This window comes from Castor canadensis, chromosome 3, assembly GCF_047511655.1.
Source record: "Castor canadensis chromosome 3, mCasCan1.hap1v2, whole genome shotgun sequence".
In the NCBI taxonomy this organism is placed as follows: domain Eukaryota; kingdom Metazoa; phylum Chordata; class Mammalia; order Rodentia; family Castoridae; genus Castor; species Castor canadensis.
The window spans coordinates 163641829-163663976 of record NC_133388.1 but is presented as its reverse complement, the minus strand read 5'-3'; the positions used below and the strand labels follow the sequence as shown (position 1 = coordinate 163663976).

Below are 22148 nucleotides of genomic sequence, written 5' to 3'. Positions count from 1 at the left end.
AGCCTGATAGTAAGCAGGAGTACCTATACTCATATCTGATAAAGTAGGTGTCAAACCAAAATTAGTCAGAAGAGACAAAGGTCACTTAATATTAATAACAGGACACCAGCAGGAGGAGGCATCAATTATAATGTACATATACTGGACGTTGGTGAATACAACTTCATAAAGCAAACACCACTGGACATAGTAACACAGATAAACCCCACCACCAACACAAAAACACCTCACTCTCAATGATAGGTCTTTCAGACAAAAAGTCATTAGGCAAATCCAAAATTAAGTAACACTCTAAGTCAAATGAACTTAAGAGAAAGCTATCGCCACAGAATGCCCAACAGTCATAGAATACACATTCTGCCATGGAACTTTCTCCAACATAGATCTTATCTTAGGAACTAAAGGAGTCTTAACAAACAGAAGAAAATGGAAATAAGTTCTTATATTTTATCAGGCCATGGTGTAATAAAACTAGACATCAATAACAAAGAGAAACTACAGAAAATATTCAAACACGGAGAATGAAAAATTCACTCCTGAATGATCAGTGGGTCATCAAAACAACTGAGGGGGAGAATGAAAAAATTTCTATACTCTTTGGGACATAGAAAAGGCAGCACACTAAGAAGGGAGCTTATCGCTATGAGTGCCTTTATTTAAAAAATCAGAGCGATCCCAAATAATAACCTAACAATGCACCTCAAGCTCTTAGAAAAACAAAAACAAGAGTCAAGCCTAAAATCAGTAGATGGAAAGAAATAATAAACATCAGGGCAGAAATCAACAAATCAAGATCAGGGCAGAAATTAAAATGAAGACTAGAAGAACAATACCAAGGATCAATGAAACAAAAAGTTGGTTCTTTAAGAGACAAACAAGATCAACAAAACCTCAACTACACAAAAGAAAGAGGGAGAAGACCCAAATTAACAAAATTTGAGATAAAAAAGGGAATAGCACAACAGATACCAATGATGTCCAGAGGGTCATTAGGAACACTTCAAAAATTTATATTCTAATAAACTGGGAAATCTAGAAGAAATGGATAAATTTCTAGATGCATGTGACCTACTGAAATTGAACCAGGAGGATGTAAACCACCCAAACAGATCTGTAACTAGCAATGGAAGACGAATCCGTCAGTAATAATCTCCCAACAAAGAAAAGCCCAGGGTCTGGTGGATTGAGTGCCAAATTCGAATTCTATCAGCCTTTAAAGAAACACTAACACCAGTGCCCCTCAAACTATTCCATAAAATAGAAAGGGAAGGAACAGTATCAAACTCCTGAAGACAGGAGTTACCTGACTGAAGGTAACTCCTGATACCAAAACTAGATAAGGACATACACAAAGACAAGAAAAAAGAAAGAAAGAAAAGAAAAAGAAAATTATAGACCAATTTCCTTGATGAACATAGACATAAAAATTCTCAATAAACACAAACACCTGCAAATTGAATTCAACAAAGCATTGAAAAGATTATATACCATGATCAAGTTGGCTTCATTCCAGGGATATAAGGCTGGTTTAACATACACAAATCAATAAATACAATATAACACATAAACCGAATAAAGAACAAAAATCACATAATCATCCCAGTAGATGCATAAAAAGCCCTTGACAAAATTCAACATAAAAAGCTTTGAACAAATTAGGAATAGAATAAATGTACCTTAACAAAATAAAGGCTGTATGTTATAAACCTATAGCCAACATTGTACTAAATGGGGAATAAGACAAGGGTATCCACTCTCTCCATTCTTACTTAACATAGTGCTGGAATTCTTAGCACAGCAATAAGGCAAGAGAAAGAAAGAAAAGGGATACAAACAGGAAAGGAAGAAACCAAATTAATTTCTATTTACAGATGATATGATCCTATAGTTTAAGGACCCTAAGACTCTACCCAAAAACTTTTAGAGCTGATAAACACTTTCAGCAAACTACAAAAAAAAAAAAAAATTCAGTAGCTTTTTGATACACCAATAATGAACAGGCTGAGAATGAAATCAGGGTAACATTAGATCCCATTCATAATGGCCTCAAAAAATTAAATACCTAGGAAGAAATCTAACAAAGGATATGTAAAACCTCTACAATGAAAACTACAAAGCCCTGAAGAAAGAAATTGAAGACCCAGATGTGGTGACTCACACCTGTAATCCCAGTTACTTGGGAGGTGGGAAGATCATGGTTCAAGATCAGCCTGGGTAAAAAGTTAGTGAAATTCCATCTCTACCAATAAACTAGGTGTGGTGGTGTGCACCTACGGTCCAAGCTATGCAGGAGGCAAAAACAGGAGGATTGCAGTCCAGCTGGTCTGGGCAAAAATGCAAGACTCTATATGAAAAATAACTAAATCAAAAAAGTGGTAGAGCACCTCCTTACCAAGATTGAGGCCCTGAGTTCAAATCCTAGCACTACCAAAAAAAGAACAAAAAAGAAATTGAAGAGGACACTAGAAGATAGAAAGATTTCCCATGTTCACGGTTGAGCAGAATTAGTACTACAAAACACAAGGTATAGGTTCATTACAATTCCCATAAAAATTCCAATTTCATTTTTCACAGAAATAGAAAAATCAATCCTAAAATTCACAAGGAAGCACAAAAGATTCCCAATAACCAAAGCGATTCTGAGCAAAAAGAGCAATGCTGAAGTATAATAGCTGACTTCAAATTGTACTACAGAGCACAGTAACAAAGCAGTGTGGTACTGGCACAAAAACAGACATGTAGATCAATAAAATAAAACAACAGAAGATCCAGAATGAGCCCACACAGCTACAGCAATTTGATTTTTGATGAAGATGACAAAAACATATGCTGGAGAAAAGACAGTCTTCCACAAATGGTGCTTTTTCCTTTCTAGACACATATTTTCCAGCTTCCCCACTAGTTCAGTTGCAACCAAATGACTGGCACTTTGTGAAAAGGGATGAGATGGAAAAGGGATGACAGTTCCAAGGGCATGGCAGTCAAGTGCAAGTTCTCTGCCTTCTCTCTTACATCCGCATGGCAGTGGAAGCTGCAAAATGGATTCCCGCAGTGAACTGCCAAGGACAGCAGCCCAATGCCTTCAAACGACTGTGGCACGAGTGCCCTGCTCTGCACAGAAGTCTGCAGGAGCATGCCCCCCATTCCCATCTTAAAATACTTAGAGGCCTTCTCATTGCTCTCCCATAAAAACATGCAAGATAGGTCTGGGATGGTCTGACTGCCGCTTCTCTCTCCTTTCTTACCTTGCACGACAGTTTTATTTCTATCACCAAAAAAGCCACACTGGCTTTTTCCTCTTTCTTTTTTTTTTTTTTTTTTTTTTATTATTCATATGTGCATACAAGGCTTGGTTCATTTCTCCCCCCTGCCCCCACCCCCTCCCTTACCACCCACTCCGCCCCCTCCCTCCCCCCCCCACCCAATACCCAGCAGAAACTATTTTGCCCTTATTTCTAATTTTGTTGTAGAGAGAGTATAAGCAATAATAGGAAGGGACAAGGGTTTTTGCTGGTTGAGATAAGGATAGCTAAACAGGGCATTGACTCACATTGATTTCCTGTGCGTGGGTGTTACCTTCTAGGTTAATTCTTTTTGATCTAACCTTTTCTCTAGTACCTGTTCCCCTTTTCCTATTGGCCTCAGTTGCTTTAAGGGCAACAAATGCTAGCTAGTTTTTTAGCTTTTTTGGTTTTTGAGACAAGTCTTGCTATGTGGCCCAGACTGGCCTTGAACTCACCACCCTCCTGTTGCATCCCCCCAAATGCTGGGATTATAGATATGTACTACTACCCTCAGCTTCACACTGGTATTTTTAATTCCCAAATATGTCAAGTTCCCTCCTGTCACAAGGCCTCTGAAGAAGCTACTCCTATGACCCAAGATGCTTCTCTTCCTCTCACTGCCCAGTTGTCCCAGTCTTATTGTACTTGAGCTCAACAGTCATGTCCTTCCCTATCCCCTAGTTTAGGTGGAAGGTACCATCACATGGTTTCAGAGAACTATGCACATCTCCTTTGTTGTAAGCATCAGAGCCATAATTTGCATTTATCAGCACAATTATTTGATTACAATCTGCCCTTCCCAACTCACTGTAAGAGTGGGAGTCTGTTTGTTGTTAACTATTGTAAGTCTGCAAAACTTATCACCATTGTGCCTGGTTTGTATTAAATGTGCAATGAACATTCATGGAATTAAATAATGAAAGCCCAACAGTAATATTCTATAGAGCTAATAAGATTAAAATACCATTTGTAGCTTTAGTGAAAAAAAATTACCTGTCACATTCAAGTTCCTCAGGCCATCTGATCCCAAAAGTATCAATTAATTTTTTGCAATCAGAATATACTTTCTCACAAAATTTACGACAAGGTGGAACCACATGAATTTGCTCTGTGCAGGTTGGTACAAATGCTTCACAAAGGAACGTCTCAACATTTGGTGAACATTCCAGATTTGCAAGAGGAAGAAAATGCTGTTGCAAAAAAATACAGAAAGATAAGGTTAGAAAATATTTTAGTCACAAATGAAAGAAATTAATTCACTTTAAAGTATATACTTTTTCACTTTTACTTCAAAAGAATCTTTAAATCTCCCTTTCATTATAATCAAATTTTTGGGTAGTAACTTTATACAGTTAGATATATTATATCTTCATACAAAATGGATACTATTTTTTCAGTCAATTACACATTTTTAAAGAAGTCATGGATTATTCTAGTGAAACCACTTGTCAGAGCAATAAAAACTCCATACTGTCAAGTTCAATGTAATTTCTTTTTTTGGAGGTGTTTGAGCATGCTAGGCAAGTACTCTACTACTAAGCTACACCCTAAGTCTAGAACTTTCAACCCATCTGCCTTCGCCTCCTGAGGGCTGGGATTATAGGCATGCATTAGCATGTCAGGTTTCTGATGGTAAATTCATTCTATTCAGCTCAATGACAATCGACCCAATAAATCCTATCCTCTTCCTGGGGCACTTTTTTTTCTTTTGCAGTACTGGAGTTTGAACTCAGGGCTTTGCAACTTGTGAGGGAGGCACTCTACCACTTGAGCTACTCCTTCAGCCCCGGGGCACTTTTTTCACTTGTTTAACAGGATACTCCTGTTCTTGGATTTCCATCTATCTTACTGGCTGTTCCTTACTGGCTCTTCCATGTCTTGATTCTGAACAATGAAAAGCTCCAGAGTTACTTCAGTGCTCCCCGCACCTCTTTATTATACTCACTCCTCGGGGAACTCACCAGCCTCCTTCTCTCTTGTGAAGTTTAGACTTAAATAAATATCTACTTCCTGCATCTCAAACCCAACATACCTAAAACACATCTTAGTCCCCCTGCAGCCCTACCCCCCAAACAAACAGGGAGAAATGCATTAACTATGGTGGGGGATATGAAGGAAATAAATCGAATCAAAGTATACTACTTGAGTTTGGTGAGCTTGGTAGCACATGCCTAGAAGCCTGGCTACTTAAGTAAGAGGCTTCCAGGTTCAGGATACAAATTTGAATGTCATCAGTATAAAAATGTAAATGAAACAACTGATTGACATTACATAGACAGGGGAATGCACTGAAGCTGCATATCACCATCTCCTTCCTCTCCAAAGTCCACTGAAGAGATAAAAAGGTTTACAGATTAAAGAATTCAAAACCATAGCTGTATTGAAAACAAACAGGGAAAACGCTCATCAGTGTACTATAAATTTTGGGTAGTTTCTGGAAGAAGGAATAAGGATTTGTATTTTCATCAGAATGGACAACTAAGTACCTCCCAACACAAAGCACTCAGATTCTGGGTCAATCAAAAAAAAAAAAAACACAATTTCAAATGCACTGCTGAACACTGTATATGCCCAATACAATGGACTTAAAATATATAAAGCAAAATCCAACAAACCTTTAAGAAAAAATTGAGAATTTCATGATCACAATGAGAAATTTCAGTACAATTTTCTTAGCAAACAAAAGGTCAAGCAGACAAAAAATTAATAAATATGAAATTTGATTAGGGTGTTACAATTAACAAGCCAGACTTAAAGGAGCCACACAGGAGCCAGGCACGGTGGTACATGCCTGTAATTCTAGCACTTGGGTAGCTGAGGTAGGAGGACCTGGGTTCCAAGTCAGCCTAAGCTTCATAGGGAGACCTTGTCTTAAACATACATTGATAGATAGACAGACAGACAGGTAGATAGATGGATGCATAACAGATAATCCACACCCAATAATTAGAGAACAACAGCTTTGGGGAACATTGGGCTCATAGGAAACTCACCTACCCTGATTGGGCAAGGTGAGGAACAAAGATAAGGCTGCCACAGCTGGTATTCTTTCTCTCTCTCATTTGAATGATGCTCAGAAACCAGACCCTTCACCACCTACCAGGAACTTAATGGGGAGCAAACAGCACAATATTTCTCTTAACTTCCCCTGTCTTGAGAAAGAGAATGTCTAGTCTCTGTATCCTTTGGGACTGAGGTGGGGGTGAGGAAGTATGAGTAACTGGTGCACTTATTTCCATGTTTACTGTCCCCAACAAGTCTAGTTCTTTAATTTTTTGAGTGTCTGCTAATCAGAGTCTTTGAAGGAAAGAATAAAAATATAATGTTTTTAGTTCTAACTCAGAAGCCATTTTGCAATACAGCTACAATAAACTGATGTTCAACGTTTAAGAACTAATCATCCAGTTCAAGGATAGAAAGATGAAAGTAACATATGTCATTTTTGCTCTATGAAAACAATTTTCATATAAAGCAAACATGGCTAATCACTTCCCTTGTTTAATTCTTCTAGAGCGCCAAAGTTGGTTAATCCAGTAATGCTGATATCTATTACAGTGCAAAGGACAAATCACAAACTGAAGACTCAAAACACCTGAGGAGGCCAGGCAGGTGAACTCAAAGTGTACAAGACAATGGGCATAGTTGAGTAGCCACTGCCACACAACTCTAGAAGCCTGTTATCTGAAAATATGGGCAGAGAATTGTCAGATATATCCATTTTTCACAAGAAAACAGAACCTAAATTTTTTGTGTGAAATCTCCAAAATCTTAGATTTTAGTACTTTTTTGTGAGTATGCTACTGGGATTTGAACTCAGGGCCTCAAGCTTGCCAAGCAGGCACTCTACCACTTGAGCCATGCCCCTTTAGACTATTTTTCAGGTAGGGTCTCATGCCTTTTGCCTGGGCCAGCCCTGGACCTTGATTCTCCTACCTATACCTCCTACCTAGCTAGGATTACAGCCGTGAGCCACCGTACCCAGCCAGATTTGGGCACTTTAATTTCCACATTAAAAACACTATATAGGACAAACAAAACATGCCACTGGGACAGATCCAGTTGAACCACCAACTTATAAGTTCTGTTGCAGACTAACAGACAAAGAATTTTAGGTTTGGAAGGGATCTGAGAGAACTGTTAAATCAATTAATTTCAAAGTGCCTGTGTGTGCATGTGTTCACATCTTGCCAAAAGCCATTTTTTTAAATGAGAGTTTACAATGAAGACTGATACATTAAAAAAATAAAAGCACAGCTGCTCTGGCTGAGAAGGAAGCCCTCCTTGCTGAGAAGCCTCTCACTGTTCCCCTTCACTCCCAGTGACCTCAAAGCACCTCCAGAGATCACAAAAAAACCACTGACCTAATCCAAATCTCAGATTATAAGAGAGAAAACTAAAGCCAATTTCTTACTGGAAATTATTATTATTGAAATTCCAAAATCAACTCTGGATTAGAATCTAGATGTTCTTATTCCTGATCCAAAGCTACATTTAGCAATACCATCCCTACTGATAACAATTCTCAACTTTAATTCATTCAGCACGGATCATAACTAGGTACCTGCTTTTTCATCTACCACCCATTTTTGCAACAACCCTGTGAGATAGCTGTTCTTATCTCCACCTTGCAGATAAGGTGGATGAGCCTCAAGGGTCTGGGACTCTGAGAAGTAACTTCACATCGTCAAAAAAGTACTGAGCAGCAGAAGCAGGATGTCAGCGTGCTCCACACGACTCCAGAGTAGATCTCTTGGCTTTTACACTGTGATGCACCCAATTGATCCTCCTTGTAAAATGCCCTTCCCAAATACAAGATAGGTTTTAAGCCAACAAGAATGAAGGGAAGAAAATATATCAAAAGAGAATTAGGAACTTAACCTGAAAGCAGCTTCCAGTTTTACAAAATAAATGTTGACATGTCACATATCAAGGAGTGTAAAACCTCAAGCTATGTCTATCATTCCACGCCATGCACATACCTCCTGAAGCATAGGTAAGTTTGGAATTAATAATTTAGAAACTAACAACAGCTCTTTAAATAATGGGTCAGCCTGCTGTTGAACTGAGTATATCAGTCAGTTGAAAACAAACAGAATGAGTGCATTTCCCCAATCTTTTACAGTAAAAATTTTGATAGGAACTAATGTTGTTCCACAAAATGTCTAGGCACCATTCTTAGAAATCAAATCTTTAGATGCAAAGAACACTGTCTGACTCACTGTGATATTTCTTATGTCCTTAGTTTTATATTTAAATACCATGTACCATTAACAATCATATTTAGCACAGAAAGTGCTATGTACACTTGTGAACTGAGCAAATATTCAAACGTGTTAGTCTCTTCAGTCTGTTCTTTGGTGACGCATTTTCTTCAGCTCTCTTGGTGACCTAGTGCCTTTATTATCTCACAATTGATCTCTCATTTTCATATTGCATTCTCAAAGAAGCTCATTCAATACAACTAACCGTAACGAAAAGTAACGATAGTGCTTCCGAGATTCTACATTCAGTATTAACGGCCAGAACTCGGCAGAAAACCTTCAAAAAGTCATTATTCTTGGCACCAGCAGAGATGAGGAAGAAGAGGGCAACTGAGAAGGAAATTCACACCTCTACTCTGAAGACCAGCCTGAGCTAAACAGTAAGATAAATAGATATAATCCTTTGTTGGAAATAATGCCAGTATTTAAAGTCTAAGTACTTTTTTAACTACCTGTGCCACCTTTGATAGATAATTTTCTCAGAGAGCCATGAACTGCTAGACGATTTCTACAAACACTTATGGCTCAAGAGTTTATGAAGAAGGTAGCAAAAGCTTGAGTAGCAGAGCTAGACATACATTTAAAAACAACTGCATATACTACAATGAAATTTTCCCCTTGGTAGGTAATTCTGTCTTACATTGAGCTCTAGAATGGACATTTACTGTTTCATCAGCCTGGCAGTCCTATTTTGGGAATCTCAAAGTAGGGGGGATGCTACAGAAGCTAAGGAGGGATGTGGGATTATCCTAGTCATTTGGACGCTCCAGGTATTGTGATTCCTGGGGACAAGTTCAGGCAACAAAACAGATACAATGTTAGTTGAAGCAGCTGCAGTGGGATCAACAACCCCTGCAATGCCAAATTGTCTAGTAGCAATTACTCAGTAAATGTTCAATGGCTTTAGCACTGGTGACAAACTGATCCCAAGACATGGTATTAGCTGTGCCCTGGCTCTCTTTGTCCCTCTATATACTCTAAATCTGTTCTTTAGCCTCCTCCTGGATTCCACAAGCTGTCTGATATCCATACATTTTCTGATTAAATTAGCCAGAGTTGGTTTCTGATGTTGTAGCCAGAAAGACTGGAATAATATGGAAGTTACATGAAGAATGGGTTGTAAGAAACCTCAGCAAAACAGAATGAATTCTAGAACTGGGTTTCTGGCCTAACTGGAGGCCAAAAGTGGTAAACATCTTCTTATTGGTATTTAGAGATAAAAACAGCAAACTGAGTTATGCTTGAAATCTCTTAGATTCTAAGAACATCTTAAAATGATGTGCCCAGTAAAGGAACGATTTTATATGGGTAGATCAAATGAGGGGCTGCCACCAGAGAATCAGAAAACAGAATAAAGAATATCAGTGATTACAGGATTGTGGTGTGAGGTGAGGGCTTCTAATGACACTGCTTGAACATCACAAATTGACATCCCTGAATTCTTGGCTCAGGTATGGAATAAAACACAAGGATTAAATAAGGACTGAAGGCTTAGAAGTTGGAAACCAACTGCACAGTTTGATCCTGTGGCTAACCAAATTGTATCAATTTAACGGGCTTTTTTTTTCACACAAGAGGGCTGGTGATATTGTGGGTGGGTATGTGTCAAGGTTCAGAATGCTATTCCTCACGCACTCACACAGTAAAATTCTGGACCCACAGCCAGCAAGGCCGATCTTGCTTGTTGAAAAGATATACTTTGTAAAAAGAAAACAGGCTCATGCTCCATCCTCATCACTCTTCAATGCCTCAGCTGTAAGCAGAGCTCTACCTTATATGTCCTAAGGAGAATCAAGTCAAAATTAAATTTGGAAAAAATGTTTCTAAATTAGTTATAAGACATTAACAGTAGTGGAGACCGATTTCTAAGGGATCCAGATTAAGGAAAAAAGAACATAATTTTAGATGGGACTAAGATATGCTGATACAGGTTTATTTTTCAGAGATTCTAGATTCAGAGTGCTAGCTTCATACACTGGGAGTTCTGGAGACCAGATAGTATATTGGCTTTTAATGGGGGCTCAACAGGATAACAAATCCAATCCATTGTATTTTTCTAAATCCCTACATCTATACCTTAAAGATCTGCATTTAGCAAAAGCATAATCATCAGAATGCTTTCCTGGATTAACTGTTATTGTGGTAGAAGATGCTAAACAAAAACTATTAAGGGTTTCTTCTGCTACCATGACAGAAAATCAAAAACAATACACCAGAGCAAGTGTGTTTTCCAAGATTACTGACACCACCAAAAACATATTCAGGGAGAATAATTCCTACCACATGCCCATTTTAACAGTTATGTTCTTAATAATTTGCCTTAAGCAACCTTAACCAAGTGGTTAATATACTTTTCTAGATAAGGTTTCTTTACTACAGCCAATCAGTACAGCCCTGGCACCTTGTATGCAGTTTTAATCTGGCCAATGCTCTTTTCTCTAAAAGTAATTTGCTTTTACCCAGCAGGGACAGTGGCATATCTTAGCCAACTTGTCTTAGGAAGTGGTTCTCAAAGAGTAATCCCCAAATCAACAGTATCAACATCCCCTATGAACCTGTTAGAAGTGCAAATTCTCCATCCCATCCCAGACCTACTGATTTAAGAACTCTGGGGGTTGTGGGGACAGAGACCTGTTTTAATAAGCTCTTCAGATAATTCTAACGTACACCAAAGTGTGAGAACCACTGTCTAGAGTAAGGTCAGCTCTTCAACTCCCCAACTTCACTGCCAGAGACCTTCCACAATATCACCATTACAAAGGAGGTCACAATGGTCCATCATATTGAAAACATAAAGCTGACGAGACTATACACATGTATCCTAGGTGCCATGGTTAAGATGTAAGTGCAAATGAGATTAACTCTACTAAGTAAAAGGACTTTCTACCTTGGCTTTGCTACTAGCTTCTGATGGAGAATGAACATAACAATTGCACATCTAGAGACATCAGTCCAAGCTACCTCTCATGAGCTCACTTACTCATGATGGCAGATGTACCCCACAGCATTTCATCTTCACATGGCTGGGCAGATCTTAAAGTCACACATTCTCAGAATGCCTACTTTGCCCATATTACCATCTTTCTTTAAGACAAATTGATGGGCTGGAATGTAGCCTAGGAGTAGAGTACCTGCCTAGAGGCCCAAGGCCCTGGGTGCAATCCACAGTGCCACAAAACAAAACAAACAAACACTAGTGCCTTCAAGGAAAGTTCCCTTTGATCGAATGATTGAAAAGGAAACAATTACAGCCTGGTCTACACAAGATGGACCTGTCAGAGAGGCCCTCCATAGAATTATAACTGCAGTCGGGCAGAATTTCAATCAGTAAGTCTTGTCCATATTGTCAGTAGAAAGATGGTCTGAGATAAGAAGTTACATTGGTCCATGATCTATAGCTAATGGCATAACCAGACAGTGACTTTAAAGAGCAAGACTGGAGAACTGGTGATTGGGAGTCTGGCAAAGAAGTATGTGAATTCACTTCCTACAAAAACTACAAGGTCTCAATGCAGAGGAAGCTACTAAACATATAGACTAAATAATCCTCTCGGGACATCAGCAGCCTTTTCTCCAGCTACTCCAGGATTTGATCATTAGGCTCAACTAAAGGGTCATGGTGGCAGGAAAAGGTACCCAAATTCAGTGGCAAGACTTCTCCCTAAGGCTGATCTGGCTATTGTTGAGTGCCAGAAGCACAGAAGCAACCTTAAGACCTCAATATGGCACTGCTTCCAGAATAGTCACCCAGCTACCTACTGTCTGGATCCTTTCCATCCAACATTTGTCCTCACCGAAATTCCCTGTTTGCAATGCTTCCAAGTAAACTGTTCCTGAGTCCACCTGAGCTACAGATGGATTCTTGGAGCCTAAGCTTAAATTCTAGCCTGCCTACTGAGTCTATGAGTTACCCATTGCTGTTCTAATCAATTCCTTTTCTGCTTAACCAGTCTGGATGACCTACTTCAGGTGGTAGTAACACAGAAAAAGAAAAAAAATTAGGCAAAATACAAGGAAAGGAGGCTTCTTTTTCAGAGTTCAAAGGATTAAAGTACTATATAAAATAAATGAAGGAATGATCAGAGCAAAATATTAAAATGGACTAAATGTGTTTTTTTTAAATGAATAGAAGTAGGCCAGAAAGCAATCTAAGAAAATCACCTTTCCTAAAACTAGAACCAAGAGTAATATGACAAAACCAGATTGTCTCATTTTCCTCTACCAGAGCATCCTGAAGAGAAAATCTGAGCTAGAATTTTTACTGAAAGGGACTAATAAAGAAAGGTGTTTGGTTTTTTAAAGGAATATAAAGCAAAGCCTAAGCAGAGTGGCTGTAGTCATATCTTAGTTGTGCTTTGTCTCTTAGTACTAAAGACTCAGGACATGTAAACACTCGTCACTTTTCTGAAGCATGAATCAGAGTCTCAAAGGTACATGGAAAGTCACTTTACCAAGGTAAGTGACAGCAAAATACCTGATTTCAGGATTTATACCTTCTACTTCTGGTCACATGCCCAGTAACTCATATGAAACAATTAAAAGCTTTGCTTCTTATTTTAAAATGGCACCAAAAGAAAGCTGGCTTCTAATGACAATGATAAAAATTGAGAAAGTAAGATATCTGAAAAGTGAATTAAAAAAAAATAAGATGGACCTTAGTGAAACAGCAGACTCAAAGGGTCCCAAAATGTTCTCAGTTACACTTCACAAACCAAACACTGTCAGTGTTTATATCAGTCTCAGTCTACAGTAAAGTCTTTGAGAAAGTCAATGAATTGCTGTATTAAAGAGCACAAACTCTGTCACTTATTCTCATGAATGTGCTGAATCTCAGGCAAGTCAGCCTCTTTTAAAAAATGCAAAGCAGAGCCTGAGAATAAAAAGCAAGAATTCGTAACATTCCCACAATAGAAGACCTGGTATTTTTAAAAATGTGTGTTAGCATGGAGCATTAGAAATTTTAAGTTATTTCTTCAAATAATTTAAAATAATTTATTTCCACAGAGCTTTCCTGTGGAAATTAATGTACATATTAGCTGGTTAGTAGTACAAATCAATTAAGTTTTTAACTTAAAACTTCAAAATGTTAAAGTTATAATTCTGAGAAAACTATACATTCAGTTACACATTCAACATGTATGAATGAGCACAGGCAAATACACAAAACAGGGTAGTCTGGCTTCATTATACACATGCCACATCCTCAAGGAAAGAAAATAACGACAATGCAACAACCTTCCTGTGGTCTGACAGAACTCTATCTTGTCCCTTTGTGGACAGGCTGTCCTGAGGGCATAAATAATAACATTCTAGACCATGGAATATCAAGCAATGGGATAGGAACTCTATGTCTATCAGCAGAAACTCCCAGGAGAGGTGTTCTTTCTGTTTCCTACAGGTCTACCCTTATTCGGGAGATCCAGAAGAAGCAGTCAAGGTAGTTATCCCTACAACTGCAACACAACATCACAAAGGAAGGAAAGCTTGTAGTTCTACACTGAAAATACAACGGTAGCATTTCATGCACCACTGACTTGGAACACTTTTCAGTATTTATTTTACTTTATATGATTAATATTTCACTTTCAGAGCAGCTGCAAACATTTTAGGTAATATTCCTTGAAAAACAAAGAATTTTAATCACATAGAACATTTTCTCTTCTTATGGATCGGGGTATGAGGACAGGGAGTCAGAAGGAAGGTGGTAAGTTGACAGCAGGACAGGGCCCACTGCATTCTTCTAAAGGCAGAAAAGTGAGAAGGTTTAAAAATCACCACACAGGAATAACAGATTTTTCTCAGAAGTCTGCTGATCCAGCTTTCCTCCACCCTTTATTTTTAATTGAACAGAGACATTTTAATAATACATATTAACAGGTGGAAAGGAAAGGTTTTTATAGTTCACTTCCTTTACACTGTTTATAAGTGGAATAGCCACATGCTGTTCCAAACACAATATATGACTTTGCTTTTGCCTGGACCTCAATGAAGGCAATTCAACAAGAAAAATACAATATTCCTGTTTCCATTTTCCTAGATCAGTCTCAGCCACTACTGGATGAACTCAGTCTCTTGAGGGATGTCAACTTCACAATTTGAGGAACAAAAGGAACGCAATGGAAAACCAGCGGCCATTTGTTCTGCGTGGGAGCTTTCCACTGTACAACATCCTGTTCATGACCAAGCCAGCTTACTAAATTAACTGTGTCATACAAATGACTTTAGGTTCAGATAATAAATAAGAGGGGGGAAAAGGAAGTCCCTCATTTTACACATCTGAAGTAAAAATAAAGAGCCAAGGTATACCAGTTAAATCGTAAATTTGTGATAAATTTGACTTAAGAAAATTCATGATAAAGTTCTGTCAGAACATCCTTGAGGATGTGGCATGTACAAATGAAGCCTTTTACCCTATTTTGTATAGCTGCATGTGTTCATTAACGTGTGGAATGTGTAACTGAATGTAACTTAAAAATTTTGAAGGTTTTTTTTTTTTTTTTCAGTACTTGGGTTTGACCTCAGGGCTTTATGCTTGCTAGGCAGGTTCTCTGCCACTTGAACCATTCTGCCAATCAAAAAAAATTGAAGTTTTAAATTAAAAAATTAACTGATTTGTAGTGCCACAAAAAATGTCATGTAGAAAATAAGTAACTTATAGCTCAGGTAACCTGTACATAAGAATGCACAGTAATGTTTATTATAGAAAACACTAACCTTGAAACTTTCAAGTACTTTAAATGAAGGTTCAGCAAAGTACAATCCATGGAGCAAATATGGCCCCTGACTTTTTTGTAAGTGCAGCAAGGGATTTCTGAGACACAGCCACTCTTATTTGTTCACATATTGGCTAGGACAGCTTTTCTGCTCAATTGCAGAAGTGAACAGCTGTGACAGAAACTGTATGGTCTATAAAACCAAAAATATGTGGCCTTTTACAGAAGAAAGCTTCCACTTCCTGCTCTTAATCTATGAATGCTGAGCTTCAACCTTCAGCTTTTTGGAACACAGCTAGACCTGGGGCCCACCAACCTGCACTTCTAACAAGTTCACAATGCTCTAAACTATCGCATATAATTATAGATCAACAAGGACTATAAGAGCCTAAACTCTACAAAACAGGCTAGCTGTCATAAAATGAACATTTGAGACATAAGAGAAGAATGAGTTAGATTTCTTGACTTATATGGAATTATTAGTGGCTAAGAAAATACGATGTGGTGGTGCATGCCTGTAATCCCAACACTCAGGAGGCTGAGGCAAGGATGCCAGTTTGTGGCTATACTAGGCCACACAGTAAACTTCAGTCCACTTGAGGCTACACAATAAGACCTTGTCTCAAAAACAGCAAGGGAAAAAAAAGGAGAAAGGAAAGGAAGGGAGAGGAGGGGAGGGGAGGGGAGGAAAGAAGGAAGGGAAGGAGGGAAGGAGGGAGGAGGCAGGAAGGAAGAAAGAAAGGAAGGAGGAAACAAAAAAGAGAAGAAAAGAAAAAAGGTACAATTAGTTGCCATATCATCAGGTAATTCTTCAGCCCCTCCCTCTAATACTAACTTCTGGAACTTCAACAGGGGCCAGCAGGATCCAAAAGCAGGGGATTAGACATGTAAAACCTAACCTATTCTTCAAAGAAACTTGTAAACACATTTTTAGTAAAAGCCAAGGTACACACAGGTACAATTTTGCAGTTAACTGATTATAAACTTAAGCACTAAAGTGTAACATTTGAAAAAATCAGACAGTTTATAATCTAATGGCCCAATCAAAAGATGAATTCTTTACTTAATATAAATAAACTGAATTCTTTAAATCCTAACAAATATAGGAAAGAAAATAGAAAATGTTATATTAGTTGTGTAAGTTGTGATCAAAAAAAAAAAAAGTCTTCTGAGAGAAAAACTTAAAGGGAGGAGGGATTCTTTTGGCTCATAATTTCAAAGGATTTGGTCCATGGTTGCTTGGCCCCATTGCATGGGCAAAACATCATGGTGGCAGGAAGCAGGTCTTCCTTCCCCTCTTGGTTGACAGGAAGCAGAGGAAGGGGTCAAGGACAAGATACCCCCAATGGCCTGCTCCCAGGGACCTGCTTCCTCCAGCTAAGTTCTACCTCCTAATGTTTCCAGAGCCTCCCAAGAGCACCACCAGCTGGAAAGCGATCTTTTAAAAGATGAGTATGTACGGGCATTTCACATTCAAACCATAACAGAGGTCAACTGATATATTTTATTAGAGCTAGTTTCAAGCAGAACAAAAGAAGATGATATGTAAACCATCTAATAATATTAATGTCTTTCACCTGGACACTCTAAAGAATAGAGATATGAGGTAGGGATTTGGAAGAAAAATTCTCTTTGCTAACTTACTGGGACAAGAAACACCACCTTTTCCTTTTTCAGCTTTAGTGAGCATCTACCATGTTCAGAAGCACTGGACTAGGTATTTAGGACAGAGATGACTTAAGACCATCCTCTATTCAAAAACTCACAATCTAGAAGTGTGCAAATAAATTGCAATATGAAATGTTGTGTTCAGTACTCTTAAGAGTGTAGAAAGCAGGCTCACTGTGTGCTTGGGAAAAAGATGAAAGAAGTCCTCACTCACACAGTTATTGCTTTACCTGAGACCTGAAGGAATGGAGTTGGTCAAGAAAAGGGCAGAGGGCTCACCAGAGCACAGAAAAGTGTGCGAAGGCGTGAGAGTGACATGATCTGTTCTACACACAGGTTGGTTTGTGAAGTGGAAAGGGATGAGGTGGTAGGCCGGGCAGGAAGGCAGTGTCCTACAGAATGAGCCGTGGTTGCAAAGAAGGAGAAAAGACTGGAATCTACATATTACACTCTGGATCTAAGGAAAGATTACCTTGTTTGTCCAATAAGGTCAAATGAATTTACCAACAAGTAATAGTTAAAGATGACATTATGGACCATGTAGACAAAAGAGACTGTATCAGACCATTATGCTCAAACCTTGGACAAGTTGTAATTTTTCTGGGCTTCAATTTGTTCATCTGCATTATGAAGGGCTCATGGGTTCTTAACCTGAGCCATAAATAAAAGTGTATTTCAATATAATTTATTCCTTTTATAATCCTACACATTTTATTTATTTAAATTTTAAAATATTCTTATTCTGAGAAGGGATAATGGCATAGAAAAGGTCAAGGAGCTCTGCATGATCTTTAGGCTCACTTTACAACTCTCAAATTATAGGATTTGCCCATTCAATGCAGAAACTAAAGGAGAATGCTGCTGACCAAGGACAAACAGGAATGCGAGAGCAGAAAGCACAACACTATAGACTAAAACATTACCTAGCTATTAAAGGTCTGACACACTGATGTTCTCTGTCTTTTCTTCTTGTAGACTTAAGTTAATGCTGGTGTTAATGCTGCTTTTTTCTTTTGTATCTTTAAAGCTACTGAAGTATGATTTGTAGGAAAAAAACCACATGCCAGGCATGGTTGCTCATGTCTTTAATCTCAGATACTGGAGAGGCATAAGTAGGATAACTGAGGTCTGAGGCCTGCCCAGCAAAAACCAAGAAACCTGATCTACAAAAAAACAAGAAAGAAAGAAAAAGGGCTGGGGTTGTGTGGCTCGAGTGGTAGAGTGCCTGCCTAGCAAACTAAGGCCCTGAGTTCAAACCGCAGTACCGGAAAAAATAAACAAATAAACAAGCAAACAACAAATTTCATTAATAAAGGCTATGAAAGCGTTTAGCACCTGAGGAAGATTAGATTAGGAAGAGATTGGCCATGTTAGCAATCAAATAAAGGGGACAACAAAAAGCCTTGATAATGTCCAAACACAAAACTACCTGGAAAAGACACTAGGTACATTAAAAACAAAGCAAAACAAAAAACACTTTTTTTTAGTCAGAAAAGAAACAACTGCCTTTAAAAATATATCCCTGGAACAAAAACTAGTTGTTGTTCAAACCCCAGTCCCACCCAAAAAAATAAATAAAAAACAAAAACTAATTGTTACTGCCTTACAGTCACAGGCCTTTAAAATAGCAGGGTGTACCTCTCTACTGTCCTTACACTGGTGTTCTAAATCATGTGAACTTAGAAAGTCATTGTTGGCATTCAAACTTAAAACTGTATGTAACTACTGAAAGAAAAAAAAAAAAAACAAATTAAAATGCTTTAAAAACACTACTGAGGACTGGAGGTGTGACTCAAGCAGTAGAGCACCTAATTTGCAAGCTCAAAACCCTGAGTTCAAACCCCAGCCCCTCCACCACCCCCCAAAAAACACTTCTGAAACATAAGTTATAAACATACACTATCACTGGGGAAATATAAATACAGTTACTGCTTTATGGTATCTCCACTGTGCAGTTTATTTTAAGGCATTAAAATGATTCTGATTAATCAATGGAAGTCTTACTGTTTCATTTATTCAGTGTTCAAAGGGTATTATGCAGGGCGGGGCATTTAGCTCAGTGGCAATACGCTTGTCTAGTATGCATGAGGACCTAGGTTCAATCCCCAGTACCACATTAAAGAAACTTGTTTGAAGAACCACTGGAAGGTTACAACAATATAATTTGTAGTATCTTTTTAAATTACATCTATTTAGCATTTGAAAGCTTGGCTATTCCAGACATGAATCTACAATGAGGTAGTCAGACTACTATTCAACTGAAAACAATGGAAGACCTTCAAAGCTGCAAAATCACACAAAGTCAGTTTTTAAAATAGTATCTATATGAGATTTGGGGGGGTTCACTGCTTAGAAACAATCTAAGGAAGAAAAGCCTTCACCATCTTCAAACAGTTTTTCTACTGAAAGATGATAAAAATAATGCATTTCTCTTTTCTCCTGCAGGAGACATATCAACCTAACAGATCTGGATGGGAGGTCAGGTTCCTGTCTCTACAGGTAGCTCTTTCTTCCCACACCTCCTAGCGATCTGCATATCTCTAAACCAGAGTTAGGTAACTAAGGCACCTCAGGCAGTCTTTAGTGTCACTTTGCTTGACATGTGGTTTCATTTAACAAGTATCTTATAAAGAATACTTAAGTGCTATGTTTAAAATAAGTCACTTTTTAGTAAAACACTGTCTTTAGCCCCAAAATTCCAATTATTTATTGGCTTTGGAAAAACTGAGCCACATCAACATTACAACTGTTGATAAAAACATGTAAGTTTCTTCAAGCCCAGGTAATCTAGACTGTATGCTCAGTGAATAAGAAAAATTCAGAATTCACATTTCTAGAGAAGCTACTATACATAATTCAGAAAAGCAAAATATTTGCCAGATGTAAGATATTTAGAAATCACGCAGTAACCAGACTTCATTAAAAAACAAAACGTGTCTTAAGCAAATTCACCTAAAGAGGGACCCAAATGTATACAAAATATAAGTCAGTATGGGGATTCAATTTTCAAAAAGATTTTTCAAAATATGATTTGCACAAAACTTGAAGAAATCCTTTTATGATTAAAGATAACAGTCATAGTTCATTCTAGAACAAAGTGTAAGCCATTTTTCAATAAAGTCATGAAGAACGACTCACCTCCATTTCCACTGCAGCAATACCCTGGTCATAATGACCCATCAGATTAGGGAAAAACGTCATGTTGTATGTCATTTTCATGCATCTGGGGACAGTGATTGGTTCACAGGTGAAAAGACTGTGTCCCCTTAGGAGGGGTAGAAAACTACACATCAACAAAAACGTGAACATTTCCATTTTCTTCAAATTCTTGATTTCACCACATGACTTGGATCAATCAATCGCTCCCTTCATCATCGGAAGATTCCCATCCGAAGATAAAATCATTCAATTCCTCATTTCATTATTTTACCATTTTGAAGGAAGCTGTTTTCCTGAAAACGAGTTCTGGGTCAGTTGCTGTGAAAACAACCCAGAGGGTGTTATCAGCAACATTTGTCACAAAATCAAATGCAAGTCAAATGTCACTCTAGGTAACTGACTTAGGAAAAAGCGATGGAAAATTCCAACCTAGAAAGATAGGCTTTCCCCTGCCTTGGCAAAGGGATGTATGATTTGGTGAGAAAGTCTTTTCTCTGGGGGACTGCTGACGGAAGGTTTGTGCTGTTTGGAACACAGGGCAAAAAGGAGGCACTGGATGAGGGACTTGGAAGAAAAAAAAACAATGTTGGTGCTTAGGAATAAATTAAAAGGGATTAACAGAATCATAAGATCTACGGGTCCCTTCTAAGAAAGCGAGGCCCAGGGAAACTCCTTAAGACCCAAAGAGCCGTTAAACTTTTTAGACTCTAAAGTCAGTTTCTGTGATAGTCTTCAGGGGATAGACTTTTCCTGTTTCTTCAAAAGGCCAAACTACAAGGGACACTTGATTCCTCCTGTGGAGGGGCGAAACTAGTTCTCACGGGCTGGGGGACTGGGGGGCTGGGGGGCTGGAGGGCGGGGGGGGGCGAGGGGGGGAAGGGGGCAGGGGGGCGGGGGGAGGGTAGGGCAGAGAGATGCTTTGGAGATGGGGAAATAAGCAACTCTGCCCCGGAAGGACGACGAGGGTCCAGGGTCGGGTCCATGGGCCCGAATTAATGATTTTAAGGATTTTGTTCATGCTTTTTTTCTACTTGTTCTAAACACGGGCTTCTTGTTTCTCTCCAAGTCGCTCAACTACGCCTCCCATTACCGTGATGCCTGCATCAGAAGCAGTTCCTGGAGATGAGACTTTGTGATGCCCCCAAGACACCTGGTTCCCTGGCCCCAGAAACCCACGCCTGAGCACCTGCCCCAGGCCTTGGAGCCCGGCAGGGCAGCGGCGTCCCGGCCTGCGGGGCCCGAGGGGACCGGCGTGGCCTTTCAGGAGCGACTCGCACTCCCCGGGACCCTGGGGCGGGTGCGTGCCAAGCCGCCGTCCGCACCTGCGCCCCCGCGCGCCCCACCCCGGGGTCCCCGCTGCCGTCGGGCCCCAGGCCCCTCGAGCCCCCCCGCCCCGATCCGCCCGGCCGCCCGCTCGGGGGACCCGACGCCTCACCTCGGCGGCGCTCGGACGCCGCTCGCCCTCCGACCGCCGTCCCCCCGCAACCGCACACGGCCCGGGGGAGCGTCCGGGACGCCGGGAGCCGCCGCGGGGGCCGCACGCGGAGCGAGAGCTGAGCGATCCCGCGAGACTGCGCCGCCAGGTCGGCCGGGCAGGTCCGGGCTCGCGGCGGCGGCGGCCTTGGCCTTGGTTTCCCAGCCCCGCCCCGTCCCGTCCCGCGCCCGCCGCGTGGACCCGAGCTCCTCCGCTCTGCCGTCGGCTACCGAGCCCGAGCTGCGCCCCGTCTCGCTTTCGGGCCCGACGCCTTCACCCTAAATCTCTTTGAAGGTCTTGGTGATCCTCAGAGCTCCCCTCCTAAATCGGGGCCAGTGGGTCCTGTGAAGTCACTGCCCAAGTGACCCGAGTTTGCAAGTATGCAACTTCCTGGATAACTTAACCAAAAATCCCGTTTGTGTCTTCAGGGAGCCTGGCACACCTCGAAGTGCAGGTGCCAGTGAGATTCCAGCCCTAGCCTGTCCTACTGTTTTGCTCATGCAAAATCCTCATGGAAAGTCAACGTGGTGGTGGTGGTGGTGTTTGTTTTTGGTGGTGCTGGGACTCGAACCCAAATCCTCAAGCATGC

The 22148-nt window shown here is 39.9% G+C and overlaps 1 protein-coding gene across 2 annotated transcripts in view; it reads right to left on the bottom strand.

The window, feature by feature from the left end:
* The window catches only part of Fzd6 (frizzled class receptor 6), a 32886-nt gene extending 11207 nt beyond the window's left edge, over positions 1 to 21679 (bottom strand). The window contains exons 1-3 of one of the 2 annotated variants that reach the window (XM_020176095.2): positions 21521 to 21679; positions 20065 to 20403; positions 4278 to 4474 (exon numbers count right to left, since the gene is read on the bottom strand). In XM_020176095.2, the coding sequence (XP_020031684.1) occupies positions 4278 to 4474; positions 20065 to 20241 (374 nt within the window). In that variant the 5' untranslated portion in view covers positions 20242 to 20403; positions 21521 to 21679. The remainder of the gene's footprint in view (positions 1 to 4277; positions 4475 to 20064; positions 20404 to 21520) is intronic. The other variant, XM_020176096.2, reaches the window with a different exon arrangement.
* Between the last annotated feature and the right edge of the window lie 469 nt (positions 21680 to 22148).